We start from the raw sequence: 20,507 nt of genomic DNA, 5'->3' as shown, positions 1-20,507 counted from the left end.
GCCTTCTTTGATCAGGCTGAGCGGCCCCCGCACTGGGTGCCCGTATAGCAGTTCAAATGGGCTGAAGCCTAGTGATTTTTGTGGGACCTCCCGGTAGGCGAAGAGGAGGCACGGCAGCAGTACATCCCACTGGCGACGGAGGGGCTCTTCCAATCCCCCGATCATCCCTTTTAGTGTGCGGTTGAACCGCTCAACCAGTCCGTTCCCTTGGGGGTGATAGGGGGTCGTGAATCGGTAGGTGACCCCACACTGTTGCCAGAGTGATTTCATGTATTTAGAAATAAAGTTCGTGCCTCTGTCGCTGACGACTTCTCGGGGGAACCCCACACGGGAGAAGATCCCCATCAGGGCCCGGCCGACCACTGGGGCTGTCACGGTCCGGAGAGGTATAGCCTCAGGGTAGCGGGTGGCGTGGTCCACCAGCACCAGAATAAAGCGATGGCCTTGTTTTGTACGCGGGTCTAGGGGTCCCACAATGTCTATTCCGACCCTCTCAAATGGGGTCGTGACTACTGGAAAGGGTTGCAAGGGGGCCTTTAGTTTGCGGCCGCTCTTCCCACTGGCTTGGCACGTGGGGCAAGATCGGCAATGCTGGTGCACATCGTTTCTCATTTTGGGCCAGAAGAAGTGGGTCACTAGGCGGCTGTAAGTTTTATCTTGTCCGAGGTGCCCTGCCAGGGGGACATCGTGGGCCAAGTTTAACAGGAAGTCTCTGAAACGGAGGGGTACCGCTAGTACTCTGTTGGCCCCCAGCTCGGCGATTCTTTGCTCGCTGTACAGCAGATCATTGTCCCAGTAGACCCAATGAGTTCCGGAAGTATCCCCTGCGCTTTGGGCGAGCGCTTGTTGGCGGAGTCCCTCTAGGGAGGGACAGGCCTTCTGCTCCCGGCGAAATTGTTCTTGCGTGGGTCCCCCCTCTTGGGCCCACTGGTCAAGGTTAGCGATGTCGGAAGGTTGAGCAGGTTCGAGGGGGGTGTCATGGTCGGTGGTCTCGGCTGGGGCGACCGGAGGCGGCGGCGCCGGCCATTCTGGTTCTTCTGGGTGAGGGTTGGCCCGGGCGGCCATGGACCGGGTGGTGACGCACGCCCAGTCCGGGACGCCTAACATCCCCAAGTGTTCTTTTCGCTCCACGGCTGCCCACGGGGAGCTCTCCAGGTCATTTCCGAGTAGGCAGTCCACGGGGGAGTCGTCTCGGACCGTCACCTTCAGCATGCCGGAGACCCCTCCCCACTCAAAGGGGACGCAGGCCATCCGACACAGACTTTCCGAGTTGTCGGCTGATCGCACAGGGCAGAGGATGTTCGGTAGATATTGTTCGGGGGTCACCAGGTGACAGCGGACGGCTGTCACACTGGCCCCGGTGTCTCGAAGGGCTTCGGCCCGTCGTCCATTGATGCTTACCCATTGGCTGTACTTCTGGGTGTTAGCGGGTAGGGGGACCCGCGGGACCATGTCTCTTCCCCCTAAGCACACGAGAGTCATGGCGGCTGGCTCCCACTCTTGATACTCTTGCTGGTCTGTTTCTTGTTCCTCGGGGATCTGTTCTTCCCCTAGTGCTGCGGCGGCCACTTGGCGGGGTTTTGGACTTTGATACTGCGGGCAGCTTGGGTCATTTGCATAGTGGCCGACTCGCTGGCATCGGTGACATGTGACATTGGCTCTGTACCCCGGTCGCGCCGGGGTGCTGCCCCGGTTGGCCGGGGGGGTGGTGCTGGCAGCGGGGGCGGCCGGAGTGTGGTCTCTTCCTCGTCCTTGGCCCCCTCCTCCTCCTCTCGGTCGGTGGTGTCCATTGTTGTTCCTGTTTTGCTCGTATGACCCATTCCGGCCCACTCTGGTTATCTCCCACCGGTCAGCTTCGGCTGCGAGCTGCCGGGGATCGGTCAACTTGCTGTCGAGGAGGTGTTGGCGTAGTTCGATGAAGCAATTGTTGGACAGATGCTCCCATACCATCAGATTGAACAGCTGCTCGTATGTCATGACGTTGTTTCCTTTGATCCAGCCTTCGAAAGCTCTGCTAAAGTACGTTACATAGTCCACCCAAGTTGTACCCGGGATGCGTGTGCAGTCTCGGAACCTCTGGCGGTACATCTCGGGCGTGAGACCATAGCGGGTGAGGAGGGCCGCTTTCATATGGTCGTAGGAGGTCATCTGGTGGTCTGGGAGCTGTAACAGGGTATCGCGGCCTTCATTGAGGAATCTGCCCCATAGGCCGGCACCCCAGTCGTTTCTATCGATCCGGTGCGCCGTCATAGCGATTTCATAGGCCTTAAACCATTGTTGGATGTCGTCCTCTCGGAAATATTCTCGGACCACATCCTTGGGGATGTGTACTTTTTTCTCCGCGGTCCCCGGGGTGTGTGGTTTCTCGGGCACCCCTAACTCCTTATTCTGTTTGCGCAGGTTGATCTCGGCTATGTTCCGTTCGTGCTCGTACGCCAGTTTCTTTTCCTCGAGCTCCCTTTGTCTCTGTTTCTCTTCTCTTTCTTCTCGGAGACGTAGGTGCTCTAAGTTGATTTTTTGTTCGGCCAACTTGAGTTCTATTTCCATCTTGAGTCGGGCCATTTCTAGCTCGTGTAGTCGGATTTTTTCTCTTTCTTGGATCTCGTCTTGCGGGAGACCGGTTCTTTGCCCTTCAGGGGCTGTGGTGGTTTTTTCTGCGGTGCTTTGCTCAGGGGCTTCGGTATCCCCGGTCTCTGCCCAAGATTCTAGGGCATGTTTAAAATCGTCCTTGGTGCTTAGTCCGGTGGTAGCGATACCTAGTTCGATGCAGAACTGCTTTAGTTCACGGTGGCTGTACTCCTCTAGTTTTTCCATTTGGAACTTCTCGGTTGATCCGCTTTCTTTAGTTGTCATTATGGTTCGTTGTGGGGTGAGCTATTTTCTGTACGTTATGCGGTGATTCGAATCGCGCCGCTGGCCACCAATGTTAGACGGACCGGGAGGGTCGGCCGAGGTTACGGGGAGAGGTCTCCAGGGAGAGCCGTCTCCAACGACTGTACAGATGAATAACTTCCCCCCCACAGACGGACACCACACAAGACTGAAGGTTAACGAGACTTTATAGGCAATTCTTAGGTTATGATGATATGGTACAAGGAGGTCTGGACTCAGGGGTCCCCTCTAGCTTAGTCTTTGGTTGAGGAAAAGGGGAGCGGGACAGTCTTTAGTTACCGGTGAGTCCAAAAATAGCTCTCAATCCTTGAGCTCGGCGTTCTTGATGATCGGGCCGTGGAGGAGCCAAGCAGGTCCCGAGATGGTCGGATGAAAGATGACGGTCCGCGGCGGAGCCTGCAGGTCCCGATGAAGATGACGGTTACAACGGTCCGCGGCCACGCCAGCAGATCCGGACGACGATGAAGGAAGAAGGTTACGACGGCTGTGGCAGCGCCACCAGGCAGGATGATGGTGCACAGGACAGAGCTACGGCAGCGCCAGTAGTCCGTTCAGGATGAGTTCCTCTTTACGTCTCTCGACTCCAAGATACAACTGCCTTCCTGCTCTGGAGCTGCCCCAGTTATAGGGCTGGCGTGCTTTGATGTCCGGACCCTCGCACTTGGGGGTCGGGGGGTCCGGGATGCGGGATTCCAGACACCCAGCAGGGGGGTGGGGCCAGCGCCCGGGGAGGCGATGGGCGAGCGGCACTTGGCGGGGGGAGCCATCGACACCTCTTTCTCCCATTGACTTGCCAAGTAGCCCGCTCACCTCCTGGGTGGATGGTGGTGCCGAGATGTCTGAGGCCGGGCCAGGCCCAGGGTCGGGGTCGATCGGGGGCCAGGCGACCTCGTGGTGAAGTGTCCAAGATGGCGGTTCAGGTTGGCCGCGTGGGCCGGCAGTGGACCGGGCCCACGAGGTTAGCTTGCTTCGCAGGCAGGGGTTCTGAGAGGGCAGCAGATGTACAATGATGATGCGTGGTACTGTCGTGGCGGCTCTCGGGCCTGGTTGAGCTGGGGGAGAGCGGCCCTTCATGTGGCCTGTCCAACATGGCCCCTTCTACTGTATGGTGTCCAGGCAGGTTTTGCTAAGTTGTGACAGGCTGGGGTCTGATAGGATAGGGAGAGGGTAGGGATTCCATTTGGATGCAGCAGACTCTGGAGTATCTCTGCCACCACTAGGTTTACCTTTGGGAACCTGTAGAGGAAAAATGACTGATTATGAGTTTGTCAGCCCGATTGACAGCCAGATCCACAGTGGCGGTGCCGGCGGTCCGACTGCAGTATTATGACTTTGGCGGTCCAACCGTCATAGGACCGCTTCTACCACCAGGGATCGCCAATCCCTGGCGGTCTTGCAGCGGTCTGAGGCCACAATCTGCTGGTGTGCGTATGCTGCACTACCAAGCATATTATGAGTTTCCTCACTGCCCTGCTTTTGATAGGCATGAGCCCGCCATGAAAAGCATGGTGATGAGGAAACTAACAGAGCCCTATAGGGTCTCCATGGTGCCTCGGTGCAAGGGGGTGCATGCAGGGGTCAGATGGTGTGCCCCCCTGTCTTTCTGAACCCCCAGTTCCTGCACTGCATGAGCTTTACAGTCCAGGCTGTGCTGGGACGTGCTGTGGGGGTCCCACAGCGCGGTCTTTCTTAGGCTCTCCTGTGAGCCTGTGGAAGGCAGCACCGTGAGCCAGCCGCCACAGGATTGCACTCCCGGATTACAACTAGCTATTCAGCGGGCCTTTGGCGGTGGAGTTTGGTGGTGTGGGAGCGGGCGGTGGCTTGTTGCCCCTCTCCTACTCCGCCAAACTCATAATCAGACCCTAATTCTTAAAGTTATTGTAAAGAGACATGGTGATGACAGTAGAGGAATCTCAGGCTACCTGTAGTACTGGGTGCAGGAACCTTCGTCTCCAGAACTCAGAGCCAGCATGGGTGGCATTCACCCAGGGACACCTGGTCCAGTTAACCCAATACCCTGGGTGGCATTCACCCAGGGGCACTGCTCCAGGCAACTCAATACCCTGGGTGGCATTCACCCAGGGACACCGCTCCAGTCAACTCAATACCCTGGGTGGCATTCACCCATCTGCACTGCTCCAGTCAACTAAATACCCTGGGTGGCATTCACCCAGGGGCACTGCTCCAGTCAACTCAATACCCTGGGTTGCATTCACCCATCTGCACTGCTCCAGGCAACTCAATACCCTGGGTGGCATTCACCCAGGGACACCGCTCCAGTCAACTCAATACCCTGGGTTGCATTCACCCATGGGCACTGCTCCAGTCAACTCAATATCCTTGGTGGCATTCACCCATGGGCACCTCTCCAGTCAACTCAATACCCTGGGTGGCATTCACCCATGGGCACTGCTCCAGTCAACTCAATACCCTAGGTGGCATTCACCCAGGGGCACTGCTCCAGTCACCTTAATACCCTGGGTTGCATTCACCCATGGGCACTGCTCCAGTCAACTCAATACCCTGGGTGGCATTCGCCAAGGAACACTGCTACAGTCATCTCAATACCCTGGGAGGCATTCACCCATGGGCACTGCTACAGTCAACTCAATACCCTGGGTTGCATTCACCCATGGGCACTGCTCCAGTCAACTCAATATCCTTGGTGGCATTCACCCATGGGCACCTCTCCAGTCAATTCAATACCCTGGGTGGCATTCACCCAGGGGCACTGCTCCAGTCAACTCAATAACTGGGTGGCATTAACCTATGGGCACCTCTCCAGTCAACTCAATACCCTGGGTGGCATTCACCCAGGGGCACTGCTCCAGTCAACTCAATACCCTGGGTTGCATTCACCCATGGGCACTGCTCCAGTCAACTCAATATCCTTGGTGGCATTCACCCATGGGCACCTCTCCAGTCAACTCAATACCCTGGGTGGCATTCACCCAGGGGCACTGCTCCAGTCAACTCAATAACTGGGTGGCATTCACCTATGGGCACCTCTCCAGTCAACTCAATACCCTGGGTGGCATTCACCCATGGGCACTGCTCCAGGCAACTCAATACCCTGGGTTGCATTCACCCATGGGCACTGCTCCAGTCAACTCAATACCCTGGGTGGCATTCACCCAGGGGCACTGCTCCAGTCACCTTAATACCCTGGGTTGCATTCACCCATGGGCACTGCTCCAGTCAACTCAATACCTTGGGTGGCATTCGCCAAGGAACACTGCTACAGTCATCTCAATACCCTGGGGGGCATTCACCCATGGGCACTGCTACAGTCAACTCAATACCCTGGGTGGCATTCACCCATGGGCACCTCTCCAGTCAACTGGGTGGCATTCACCTATGGGCACCTCTCCAGTCAACTCAATACCCTGGGTGGCATTCACCCATGGGCACCTCTCCAGTCAACTCAATAACTGGGTGGCATTCACCTATGGGCACCTCTCCAGTCAACTCAATACCCTGGGTGGCATTCACCCGTGGGCACCTCTCCAGTAAACTCAATACCCTGGGTGGCATTCACCCATGGGCACTGCTCCAGTCAACTCAATACCCTGGGTGGCATTCACCCAGGGGCACTGCTCCATTCACCTTAATACCCTGGGTTGCATTCACCCATGGGCACTGCTCCAGTCAACTCAATACCTTGGGTGGCATTCGCCAAGGAACACTGCTACAGTCAACTCAATACCCTGGGTGGCATTCGCCAAGGAACACTGCTACAGTCATCTCAATACCCTGGGGGGCATTCACCCATGGGCACTGCTACAGTCAACTCAATACCCTGGGTGGCATTCACCCATGGGCACCTCTCCAGTCAACTGGGTGGCATTCACCTATGGGCACCTCTCCAGTCAACTCAATACCCTGGGTGGCATTCACCCATGGGCACCTCTCCAGTCAACTCAATACCCTGGGTGGCATTCACCCAGGGGCACTGCTCCAGTCAACTCAATAACTGGGTGGCATTCACCTATGGGCACCTCTCCAGTCAACTCAATACCCTGGGTGGCATTCACCCATGGGCACTGCTCCAGGCAACTCAATACCCTGGGTTGCATTCACCCATGGGCACTGCTCCAGTCAACTCAATACCCTGGGTGGCATTCACCCAGGGGCACTGCTCCAGTCACCTTAATACCCTGGGTTGCATTCACCCATGGGCACTGCTCCAGTCAACTCAATACCTTGGGTGGCATTCGCCAAGGAACACTGCTACAGTCATCTCAATACCCTGGGGGGCATTCACCCATGGGCACTGCTACAGTCAACTCAATACCCTGGGTGGCATTCACCCATGGGCACCTCTCCAGTCAACTGGGTGGCATTCACCTATGGGCACCTCTCCAGTCAACTCAATACCCTGGGTGGCATTCACCCATGGGCACCTCTCCAGTCAACTCAATAACTGGGTGGCATTCACCTATGGGCACCTCTCCAGTCAACTCAATACCCTGGGTGGCATTCACCCGTGGGCACCTCTCCAGTAAACTCAATACCCTGGGTGGCATTCACCCATGGGCACTGCTCCAGTCAACTCAATACCCTGGGTGGCATTCACCCAGGGGCACTGCTCCATTCACCTTAATACCCTGGGTTGCATTCACCCATGGGCACTGCTCCAGTCAACTCAATACCTTGGGTGGCATTCGCCAAGGAACACTGCTACAGTCAACTCAATACCCTGGGTGGCATTCGCCAAGGAACACTGCTACAGTCATCTCAATACCCTGGGGGGCATTCACCCATGGGCACTGCTACAGTCAACTCAATACCCTGGGTGGCATTCACCCATGGGCACCTCTCCAGTCAACTGGGTGGCATTCACCTATGGGCACCTCTCCAGTCAACTCAATACCCTGGGTGGCATTCACCCATGGGCACCTCTCCAGTCAACTCAATAACTGGGTGGCATTAACCTATGGGCACCTCTCCAGTCAACTCAATACCCTGGGTGGCATTCACCCATGGGCACCTCTCCAGTCAACTCAATACCCTGGGTGGCATTCACCCATGGATCCTGCTCTAGTCAACTCAATACCCTGGGTGGCATTCACACTGGGGCACCTCTCCAGTAAACTCAATTCCCTGGGTGGCATTCACGCAGGGTCACCGCTCCAGCCAACTCAACATAAGAGCTAAATCTCTGCTGATTTCTTATTCAATCAGGTTCTCTTGGCATTTGCTTACTGTGTGTTTATATTTCTAAAGTAATTTTTTTATGCTTTTTATTTATGTATTTATTAGTCATGGAAAATAATGAAAATAGTCTGTTGACCCAGAGCATCTTATGGAGAAGGTGGACAGTCACTACGGGGTGACACTTTGGGCTACTAAGAATAGTCACATTGGGTCTCCTCTGAGGTGTAGAACAAGATGGAACATAGAAGTACAAGTGGTCCTGTCATAAGAAGTGTGTGACCACCCACCTGTCACCACCAGCTCCAGCTGCGCACTATCATAGAACCAAAGAGACTGGAAGAAGCAGGTGTAGGAGCCCGCGTCTGAGAGTGTCACACTGCGTATCTTCAGCTCAACGCGCCCACTGGTCAGATCGTGTTTACGGAGCTCTGTTCTCTGCTGAAATTGCGGCATCTGAACACCCTGCTGGTCCTTCCCATCGCGATAGAGGTGCACCACGGAGTGGTATTGTGAACGGAACCATCTCACCGCCATCTTCTGCGCACTCAGACGAGGGATGAGGTGACAAGGCAGCACAGCGTCCTCGCCATAATTAACAAAGATGGCTTCCTTGGGTCCCACAGCGGTGAAAGTACCTACTAAAATGATAAAGCAAAAGAAATGTTTGCAGAGTTGCAATCTCATAACACTTGACAGCAGCAGAACACATAACAAGAAAGAAAGATGCTGGCATGGATCAAACATGGATTCCTACATCTGGCTTCATATCTATCCTCAGTCCTTTCCCACTGCATCTGTTGTGCTGTAGACGTCACAGAAGGACCTCACTGGGTGCAGCAGCAGATGATAGGCTTTCTACTATGTCCATGACAACACACATATCATAGAAATGAAAAAGGTCCTTGTTCAGGCAGGGTTCTCAGACTGTACAACATCAATGCTTGTACGTTCTGCACTCTGCTTTCTGAGAGTACCTGACTGCATAGCAACTAGCCGTGTATCTGCAGCGGGACGTGTTCTCAAGCTGCATAAAACCAGGCTTTGCACCTGGGTGAAGTAATGTTCTCAAATATCAAAATATCAAAATGAGAGCAGCACAGCTAGCCAAATCAGCAATACAGAAGAGAGATACATAACACAATTATACTAAGCAAGTTATCAGAAAGAAAAAAATGCAATAAATGTATCATGCATTAGGTACCAAGGGGTAAAAGGTGTGTAGCACAAAAGTATTAAAATTATATACAAATAAAAATGGTGAACAGTCATTGAATGAGCACTAAAGGTCAGAGGTCAGTTCCTATCAGTTTCATAGCCCAAACCATGCTGTTCCATGTGTGGAATCATTGGGCAGGCACATTAGGTCTTGCCATGGAAAGGTGATTGCCATGGCCAACGTGCAACGCAGGTCGTTGGATGTTGAGATGGATCAGTCCGAGGTCAAATCGAAGCATAGATCTGGCGAATATAGAGTAGTGCTTGGTGTAAACAAAGATCAGCCGATAGCTTGAGGCTCAGGTTTTAAGTTGTCGAACCATCAAGAATGGGTTTGAAAGTGTTGGAGCTCTGGAAGGAAGAGTCAACGCCGCAGACTGATCCATGAATCGCTGCGGGTGAAGGTGAGGTGGAACCCACTTCAGCCGGCTTGAGGACTCGGACACATAAGCTCTGCTGTGTAGAAATGTCCCACAAGATGAAAGTGCCACATGTGACTATATGATGCTGATTCCAAAGACATGGCTGTAACATGTATCCTCTCTACAAGAAGGGTATCAGCAGGGTGGAAATTCAATGAGGTGTAGGTTCTTCAAAACCCAAATTCAGATCTGAGGTGCTTCATGGCTGATTTTCCCAGGCCCTCAACACCCAGGCTTTGTGGAGCATTCACTCCATCAAGTATGGTCTTGTAAGAGAAGGAGTAAGACAGTCCCAGTGGACCCTAGCTCTGGTATGATGCCCTTTCACCCACCCCGGAAGACAAGTGCTGTTGACAAGGATACTGCTCGGAGTCAGACACCGCTGCCATTGTTCGTCTTGCGGACAGATGTTCCTCTTGCAGGAGGCCTGGCGGCTCCGACGGCACTGCCATTGTTTGTTTTGCAGATGTTCCTCTTGCAGTAAGCCTGGCAGCTCAGAGTCAAACACCTCTGCCGTTGTGTTGTAATTTGGCAGCAATTGGGTTAGCATTAGCAAAAGCTATCCTGTAATTAGAGGTTATCTTGTTCGTTTTGTGGATTCCATTTTGTATTTCTGGCAGCAATTATGTTTGCCATGTGCTACCACGTGTATGCCATGTGCTCTGTCCTACTTTGCTGTTGTCTGCTCTTGTACTCTGCCTAGAGACAGGTTATATTTAGCCTCTTCCACTTTGCACAAGCTCAGTTGAGCTTGCAGCTGTCCATGCAGCTGCTGTTAGTCTGTAAATATTTATTTTTATTTTACAAAGGTCCTAGGTTTTAGTGATACTTAGAGAAATAATTTTCACAGGCTCGAGATAAAGACTGTGTTTTTCCTTCTTCAGTGTCCAGCCGGACCTAGAAGCATTTATTTGGAACACAATTTTGTAGTATAAACAGAATAGGGCGAGACAAGTCGCACATTAGTAACTGGGCACGAGCCTGTACCTAGTCAGAGGAAGACAATACATGGGAGAAAGAAAAAGAATTTACAGGCAAACAAGGGGAGCAGGGTGGCTTATAATGCAATGCAAACAGTTTTTTGAATAAGCTCAAACCCACAGTAACTGCCATGAAAAATGCAGATCATAAAACGAGCAGTACTGCAAAACAGCTGACGAACGTTTCGATCCCTATCTCCAACAATATAGTGGGATCATCTTCAGGACTAAAATGAGCTTTGCCTGATTGGTCGAGTGAGCCTGTAGGGTTTAAACAGGAAGGAAAAAGGGGAAATGAAGATTCTTCATCAATTCGTTACATAGTGAAGGCTAAACAGCTAGTCAGTAACCACTCATTACATGCAGGGTGCAACACGTGCACATGCAGTTGTTTGTTCCAAAGGGCACGGGTGGCTATGTGCTCGTATTTGGAGTGTGAGGATGACCGAGTAAAGTGGGACATACCGCGTATTGTAAATTGAAAGTAGTGCTCGGTGACGGGATACATGGTGCTTGTGCAAAAAATTGACAAGGTGGGGAAGTGTTGGCCAGAAGGTCGTCAAGGTTGTGAGTTAACCTTAATACAAGAATTTCTGAATTACCACGAGCGAGGCAAGGTGGGCCGGATGTGGCTGAAAACACTTCAGTTGGCATTCAGGATTCGATGTAGCTGATGCGGTATGTCCCACTTTACTCGGTCATCTTCACACTCCAAATACGAGCACATAGCCACCCGTGCCCTTTGGAACAAACAACTGCATGTGCACGTGTTGCACCCTGCATGTAATGAGTGGTTACTGACTAGCTGTTTAGCCTTCACTATGTAACGAATTGATGAAGAATCTTCATTTCCCCTTTTTCCTTCCTGTTTAAACCCTACAGGCTCACTCGACCAATCAGGCAAAGCTCATTTTAGTCCTGAAGATGATCCCACTATATTGTTGGAGATAGGGATCGAAACGTTCGTCGACTGTTTTGCAGTACTGCTCGTTTTATGATCTGCAATTTTCATGGCAGTTACTGTGGGTTTGAGCTTATTCAAAAAACTGTTTGCATTGCATTATAAGCCACCCTGCTCTCCTTGTTTGCCTGTAAATTCTTTTTCTTTCTCCCTTGTATTGTCTTCCTCTGACTAGGTACAGGCTTGTGCCCAGTTACTAATGTGCGACTTGTCTCGTCCTATTCTGTTTATACTACAAAATTGTGTTCCAAATAAATGCTTCTAGGTCCGGCTGGACACTGAAGAAGGAAAAACACAGTCTTTATCTCGAGCCTGTGAAAATTATTTCTCTAAGTATCACTAAAACCTAGGACCTTTGTAAACTAAAAATAAGTAGTACTACCCGTGGTCCTTGGCCATTATTACGGGTTCCCTTGTATACTAATACCTACTACGTTAGTCTGTAAATGTCAGGATGTGTCCACCAGAATTAGCAACTGTTAGCTCCTCCCACTTCTTGGCTGTGCATTTTCTGTATGACCTTATATGTGCCTAAAACCTACTTCTTGTACTTGTACCGCCTTCATTTGAGCCCCTATGTGGGTATAAAAGTACCAAGCTCCTTCCATTCAGTGTGCTACTTCATACATTGCCGAAGGGTGTTGTGTGAATGTAGTTCCACCTCAAGAGGTTAATAAACTTTGTATTTTATATTCCAGTTTCTGTGCCAACCTCTATCCTATTGGTCTGAGGACTTGTGCAGAGAAGGGCGAACCCCTTGCACTGGTAGGCCTTGCTGAGACTCACCATCACAGTTGTTTGATTTTCAAACAGATGTTCTTCTTGCAGGAAGCTTGGCTGCTCAGAGTCCGACAACGCTGCCATTGGTTGTCTTGCGTACAGATGTTCTTCTTGCAGGAAGCCTGGCTGCTCAGAGTCCGACATCGCTGCCATTGGTCATCTTGCGAACAGATGTTCTTCTTGCAGGAAGCCTGGCTGCTCAGAGTCCGACGCCGCTGCTATTGTTTGTCTTGCAGTCAGAACTTGTTCTTGCAGGAAGCCTGGTTGTCTTCTCCGGTGGGTCACTTATGGCTTTTTAAAGGGAAGATCTAGTTCCTCACTTGTTTGCTCATAAACCACCGACATTGCAATACGTATCTCTTCCACTTTCAGACCAGTATGAGGTGTTCCTGTCTTTTGAGATACACAGTATAATCTAGTTCCTTTTGTACCAAAGACGCAGCCCTGCAACATGCAAAAGGTGCCAGTTGTAGATAGGATCTGCTCATTCGTCGTCAAGGCTTGATCTAATTTACAGCCTGATTCATCAAGCATAATTGCGCTCGCAAAGGGCCAGATTCTGAGAATCTGGCCCTTTGCAAGTGCAATTTTTGCTTTTGGGATTCATCATCCCAAAAGCAAAAGTCTCTATTTAAGAACTCGCATATTTGCGAGGAATTGGATTTAAGGAATCTCTAATAGAGATTCCTTAAATCCAATTCATCAACCAATTAGAAAATGCAAAATCGCAATATTTGGTCGCAATTTACCACCAAGTCTGACTTGGTGGTAAATTGCGAAAAAAGAGTAAAAAGCACTTTAGTGCATTTCTTTCTTTTGCATGTTACACACACACATGTCCTTTGGACATGTGTGTGCGCAGCACCTGTTCAAATGTGCATTTAAGGGGTGCTACAGGGTGTCCTTTGGACACCCCTGGCACCCTTCAAATCGCTATCTTATTTGCGATTAGAAAATTGCTAATCGCAAATAAGGAATACTCCCCATTCATTTCTATGGGCCTTTTGGCCCATAGGAATGAATGGGGAGTTTTTCCTTATTTGCGATTAGCAATTTGCTAATCGCAAATAAGGAATTTGTAGGAATCGCATTTTATTTTGCGATTCCTACATGAATCCCATTTTGCAAGTCTCTAATAGCGATTCCTTATGATTCTCTATTAGAGACTCGCAAAACGGTACCTTGATGAATCAGGCTGTTAATGCCTAGATTGTTTACAACCTGAGAAGGGAGAGGGGACACTCCCTTATTCAGAAGACCACCAATCCGGAGTCCAAATGTGCTTGGCTTTCCCAAAGAGCATCTAATAACAGCAGCATAGTAAGGATGTTAGCACCCAGAGAACCTCTAATAGAATCTGTCACGGCAACCTAGGCTGTCTCTGTGCTGTGTCCAGACCTAAAACCAAATTGAGAGGGGTCCAGGGTATTATTTGTCTCCAGATAGACTGTCAGTTTATTAATTAGATCTTCCAAAATCGTATCTAGAAATAGAAGTAGAGAGTTGAATAATCCAAATTGGCCTTTTTTTTAATGGGATAATCTGTGGCACCATCAAAGCCATCCTCACCTACATCCCACCAGGACCTCACCCCAGCTTCTTCAACACTATCCACAATTTCATCGCCCCACTTGCCATCAGCTCCAAACACTACATCTTCCTCAGAGATCACAATTTCCCCTTTGATAGACCTGGCAACACCGACACCGACAACCTCTTAAAGAGCATGAACACAAGTCACCAACCCCAGGCACGTCGCAGGACACACACTCAACCCCTTTTCATGGCTAGTGAAAGAGTCAAGTACAGCCACACCACCAACCTCACATGGACAGACCACGCCATTGTCAACTTCACCATCACAGGTCCCCCTGAACCACCATCAAAACGCCCGGCACCTCTCACCGAAGCTGGAACATGGTATCAGAGATCAAATGGACTAATGCCCTCAACTCCTCCCACCTGGATACCTCAAACAACCTAGAACAATTTGTCGAGAACGTCTCCGCCGTGATCACCAACTGCGCCAACAGAGTCACCCCCATCAAGCCCACAAAACATAAAAGACCCTTCAAACAGGCCAGCTAGTACACCATTTAAGAAAACGCAACTGCAAGCAACTTGAAAGAAGGTGGCACACCAGCAAGGACACCTCAGACCGAACCTCCTTAGAAACATCAATCAACCAATAGCACCAACTCCTGCAAAAAACAAAAAGGAACACCATTGCCAACCACATCGAGGCCACTGCCAAAAGCAGTAAAGAACTATTCAACATCAGAGAGTTTTCCAACCCTTCAGCCTTCGAAAATATTATCACCCCAACCCAGGAACTCTGCGACACCCTGGCGTTCTTGTTCCACGACAAGATCTCCAACATGTACAAAAACCTCGAGCCCTAATCCACCACCGCAAACATCCTCAGCCTCATTGCTCACACAGATGCAAACCCTGACTACCTGCTAACCACCCAGCACCAGCTCACCACACAAAGCACCACTGCCATCATGTACTCCACCCACTCATGAACGCCTACTGAACCCTGTCCCCATCGCTTCAACCTTGGAAGCAAGTTGATCAATAATAAACCCTCCCCCATCTTCCATGCATCCATCACCACGGCCACCTACCCCAATGAATGGAAACGCTGAAGTGAAACCCCTTCTCAAAAAACTGCCCGTCAGCTCCAGCGAACTTAAAAACTTCTGTCCCATCTCTCTGCACCCCTTTCAACCAAAGACCTTCGAAAAAGCCATCAACAGCCGACTCATGGATCACCTGGAGAACAACAAACTTCTGGACATCCCCAGCCTGAATTCCACACCAATGACAGCACTGAAACCACCCACATCCCTGCCACTGATGACATCAGAGCCCTCATGAACCGTGGTGAAACAGCGTCCCTAAACCTTCTCGACCTCTCATCAGCGTTCAACACCATATCCCACCAAACTCTTATTTAGAGACTCCACCACATCGAAATTCAAGGAGACGCCCTCAGATGGATTGCCTCCTTCCTCACTGGAAGAAACCAGAGAATCCCCCTTCCTCTCTTCACCCTCGAACACAACAGCATCATCTATGGCGTCCTTCAAGGATCACCCCTCAGCCCCACCCTGTTCAACAACTACGTGACCCCCCCAGCCAACAAAGACAGAACCAATGGAATAAACATCATATCCTACGCTGAGGACACCGAGCTTTTCCTCTCAATGTCAGAAGAGCCCTCAACCACAGGGGCCACTGTCCACAGGTGTATGACAAGCATCGCAGACTGGATGAAAGACGACTGCCTGAAACTCAAAACATACAAAGCGGAAGTACTGATCTTCGGAAACAACCTCCATGTGGAACTCCTGGTGGCCTTCTGAACTAGGACCCTCACCCACAATGAAGACCGTGCCTGCAACCTCGGCATCATCCTGGACAGCAAGCTCACCATGAAAAACCACAACACAGTCTTCTCCACCTGCCTTCTCACTCTCCGCATACTACACAAGATCTTCAAATTGCTCTTGGTCAACACCAAACGAACCATCACCCAAGCCCTAGTCACCAGCCGGATGGAATACAACAACACACTCTATGGAGGAACCCCCTGCACCTCCAGAAGAGACTACAGACCATAGAGAACTCAGTGGCCAGACTCATCCTCGACCTCTCCAAGCAGACCCACATCACCCCACCTCAGAGAGCTCCACTGACGCCCCATCCAGAAGAGATGTCCCTGTAAGATACTGATCCCCACATTCAAAGTCCTGCACAACCGAGGACCAGCGCAGATCAACCACTGCCTGAACTTTCTCCAACCCTCCAGACACCTGCGCTCTGCCTCCCTGCACCTCACTCACACCCCACATGTACGTTGAAGCTACATCAGAGGTCGTTCCTTCTCCTACCCTGCGGCAGGTCATGGAAGGATCTCCCTCTTCACCTCCGAACCTCGCCCTTGCGGGCTGTTCAACTGAGTCTCTGCTGTACGCTCCTCAGCACCCGGATACCCTCACAGGAGTTTAGCTGCGCTGTACAAGGTATGTTGATTGATTGATTGATTGACATTGGGGTCTGAAGACCACCTGTTGGTCAGTGGCCATGCCTTCCATGATAGAGGCAGAGTCCTCACTCAGAAGCCCTCAGCAATCCCTGAACCTCATATCCAAGGGCCAGTTCCTGTCCCTCTCGAGCCCACTCAAAGTGTTGCCTGTTTTATTTCCAAGCATGACGTTAAGCCTCCTTCGTGTTGCGGAGAGGCGGTGACCTCCGGCTGAGGCTCCCGGATGCAACAGGTATATTCTGGTGAGTGTTCCTGAAAGGGATTCCTTCTGTACAGCAAGTTGAAGAATCTTCTCAGAGTGCAAGCATTCAACCAGAGCATTTCAAGGACCTGCTATAATAACTACTCATAGCGAGTTTGCAAAAACAACAGGTGATGGACCGAATGAGGATCAATGTCACACATTCAACCCAGTCAAAAGATCTGGGTCCTAATCCATCGTTTTTTGCACTCCACACCACCCTGGGTTAGACAATGGCAATATGCAAATCAGCTCTGACCCTGTGCCCCATGGGAACAGTCCAGTCCGAACTACAAAAGCCATGTCCTTCCCAGAACGGAATCAAGCATCCGAGGACCAGACCGGTTTCGAGGTAACACCTCTCATCAGCCCGGCTAGCTTGACTCCAGTGGTGTGGAGTGCCTGGGACCCACGTCTGGGCATCCCCAGTACACTTATAGCGAGTTTGCAAAAACAACAGGTGATGGACCGAATGAGGATCAATGTCACACATTCAACCCAGTCAAAAGATCTGGGTCCTAATCCATCGTTTTTTGCACTCCACACCACCCTGGGTTAGACAATGGCGATATGCAAATCAGCTCTGACCCTGTGCCCCATGGGAACAGTCCAGTCCGAACTACAAAAGCCATGTTCCCATGGGGCACAGGGTCAGAGCTGATTTGCATAAAGCCATTATCTGACCCAGGGTGGTGTGGAGTGCAAAAAACGATGGATTTAGGCCCAGATCCTTGTACTGGGGTGAATGTAAGACATTGATCTACATTCTGTCCATCAAATTGTTTTTTGTGATTTTCTCCCTGAGTGTACTGGGGTAGCTCAGACGTGGGTCCCAGAGCCTCCACACCACTGGAGTCAAGCTAGCCGGGATGATGAGAGGTGTTACCTCGAAACCGGTCCGGTCCTCGGATGCTTGATTCCGGTCTGGGAAAGATATGGCTGTTGTAGTTCGGACTGGACTGTTCCCATGGGGCACAGGGTCAGAGCTGATTTGCATAAAGCCATTATCTGACCCAGGGTGGTGTGGAGTGCAAAAAACGATGGATTTAGGCCCAGATCCTTGTACTGGGGTGAATGTAAGACATTGATCTACATTCTGTCCATCAAATTGTTTTTTGTAATTTTCTCCCTGAGTGTACTGGGGTAGCTCAGACGTGGGTCCCAGAGCCTCCACACCACTGGAGTCAAGCTAGCCGGGCTGATGAGAGGTGTTACCTCGAAACCGGTCCGGTCCTCGGATGCTTGATTCCGGTCTGGGAAAGATATGGCTGTTGTAGTTCGGACTGGACTGTTCCCATGGGGCACAGGGTCAGAGCTGATTTGCATAAAGCCATTATCTGACCCAGGGTGGTGTGGAGTGCAAAAAACGATGGATTTAGGCCCAGATCCTTGTACTGGGGTGAATGTAAGACATTGATCTACATTCTGTCCATCAAATTGTTTTTTGTAATTTTCTCCCTGAGTGTACTGGGGTAGCTCAGACGTGGGTCCCAGAGCCTCCACACCACTGGAGTCAAGCTAGCCGGGCTGATGAGAGGTGTTACCTCGAAACCGGTCCGGTCCTCGGATGCTTGATTCCGGTCTGGGAAAGATATGGCTGTTGTAGTTCGGACTGGACTGTTCCCATGGGGCACAGGGTCAGAGCTGATTTGCATAAAGCCATTATCTGACCCAGGGTGGTGTGGAGTGCAAAAAACGATGGATTTAGGCCCAGATCCTTGTACTGGGGTGAATGTAAGACATTGATCTACATTCTGTCCATCAAATTGTTTTTTGTAATAATAACTACTCAGAGCACAATTACAAGAGGCATGTGACTGCACACAGATGGGGCAAAACATACCTGCAAAGGCGCAGACCAACTTCAGACTCAACAGGACGGCCACCAAACACATCTGCAGAGACATGACGCCCAGCACAACCTGTGGAGAAGAAGAGATCTGTTACTACTCTGAGCAGCCAATCAACACCACACGCTCCACCCACAACCACAGAGACAAGGGCGGTTACTGATTAGTAATGCGCTGCTCTCACCATCACCAGCAGAGACAAGGGCGGTTACCGATCAATAATGCACTGCTCTCACCATCACCAGCAGAGACAAGGGCGGTTACTGATCAATAATGCACTGCTCTCACCATCACCAGCAGAGACAAGGGCGGTTACTGATTAGTAATGCGCTGCTCTCACCATCACCAGCAGAGACAAGGGTGGTTACCAATCAATAATGCACTGCTCTCACCATCACCAGCAGAGACAAGGGTGGTTACCAATCAATAATGCACTGCTCTCACCATCACCAGCAGAGACAAGGGCGGCTACCGATCAATAATGCACTGCTCTCACCATCACCAGCAGAGACAAGGGCGGTTACTGATTAGTAATGCGCTGCTCTCACCATCACCAGCAGAGACAAGGGCGGTTACTGATCAATAATGCACTGCTCTCACCATCACCAGCAGAGACAAGGGCGGTTACTCATCAATAATGCACTGCTCTCACCATCACCAGCAGAGACAAGGGTGGTTACCAATCAATAATGCACTGCTCTCACCATCACCAGCAGAGACAAGGGCGGCTACCGATCAATAATGCACTGCTCTCACCATCACCAGCAGAAGGAAGGGCTGGTATTGATCAGCAGTGCTCTGCTGTAGTATCACACAGTTTACTCACACCCTCTCCTCTGGCAGCAAGGTGGTGGGGCGGGGAGGGTCACCACCACTGGCAGGCTTTACTGCTCCTTCCATGGGAGGGCACGAGGGCACACAATGCATTTAAGAATTGCTCTAAATTGATTCTGGCACCAGCTCTGGTGGTGCAGAGTTGCTGCAAGGACACTGAAAGGAGCACAGCGCGGTGCTGAGATGTTTAAGTATGCTACAGATTGATCGTGAATGACGCTGCGATATAGGGGTGCTGTCAGCATTACTATAGACTGGTTGTGGATTGCACATTGTGATACAGTGATGCTGGAAGGATTGGTATAGACTAGGGACTAGGATTGTGGTTCCCGCTAGGACAGGGTGTATACTCTGCCAACCTGAAACAAATCCTAACCATTTTGATCTATTTTAATATTTGGTTTGGGATTTTTAATGCTTGGTGTTTTTATTTTATTGCTATTTTGGCTCTGTATAAATGCTTCACACATTGCCCTCAAACAAGTCTGTCTGATCTGTGCCACAGCTACCAGGAGGTAGTGGTCCGGTTAATCTAGTGACTTTGAGGGTCTACCCTCAAGGGTTGTGATTATTTCTTGAGGTGGGTAGTCTCCCACCCTAATTCATAATTCAATTTCTTACACTTCTCCTTTAAGCCAGTAATGCATAACTCTTCCACACCAGGCACTCTGCTCCCAAGGACACTCTCCTCAGCCCCCATGACCTCTTCATCCGTCCACTCATCTGTAGGAAGCTGCTAAGACCATACCCGCCGTCTACCTGACTGTCTCCACCAAGCGCCCGCAGATCAGACAGAAACCACCACAGCCCACACGATTCTCCATCTGTCGTAGGTTCATCTTCTCCCCAGACTTCCAACCCCTCCAAACATTGCACCTGCCAGGTCTGTGGCCTCCCACGGCTCTGACCTGCTGTGCTAGGCCTGGTCACTGATGATGTTACATCATCACTGGCCGAACCAGGAGCCTGTAGCAGGCAGAAGGCTTCATGTTACAGGAGACACCATTAGCCAGAACTGGATTTTCAGCCCACAGCAAGGTGCATTTGGGAGATTTTGGCTTCACTTCTAATGCTGTATGGGATCAGTACAAGCAGGAACACCAATCATAGTCAGGGTAAGT

General features: G+C 50.9%; 1 protein-coding gene across 2 annotated transcripts in view; it reads right to left on the bottom strand.

Annotated features, from left to right (window-relative positions):
* Positions 1–20,507, bottom strand: part of LOC147725207 (butyrophilin subfamily 1 member A1-like) — a 109,326-nt gene that overhangs the window by 65,319 nt on the left and 23,500 nt on the right. For both annotated transcript variants that reach the window (XM_086966549.1, XM_086966550.1), the window contains exons 2-3: positions 18,546–18,624; positions 8,337–8,687 (exon numbers count right to left, since the gene is read on the bottom strand). In XM_086966549.1, the coding sequence (XP_086822675.1) occupies positions 8,337–8,687; positions 18,546–18,609 (415 nt within the window). In that variant the 5' untranslated portion in view covers positions 18,610–18,624. The remainder of the gene's footprint in view (positions 1–8,336; positions 8,688–18,545; positions 18,625–20,507) is intronic.

This window comes from Lissotriton vulgaris, chromosome 4_1 (assembly GCF_964263255.1).
Source record: "Lissotriton vulgaris chromosome 4_1, aLisVul1.2, whole genome shotgun sequence".
Taxonomy (NCBI): Eukaryota; Metazoa; Chordata; class Amphibia; order Caudata; family Salamandridae; genus Lissotriton; species Lissotriton vulgaris.
This window is presented reverse-complemented; position numbering and strand designations above follow the sequence as displayed.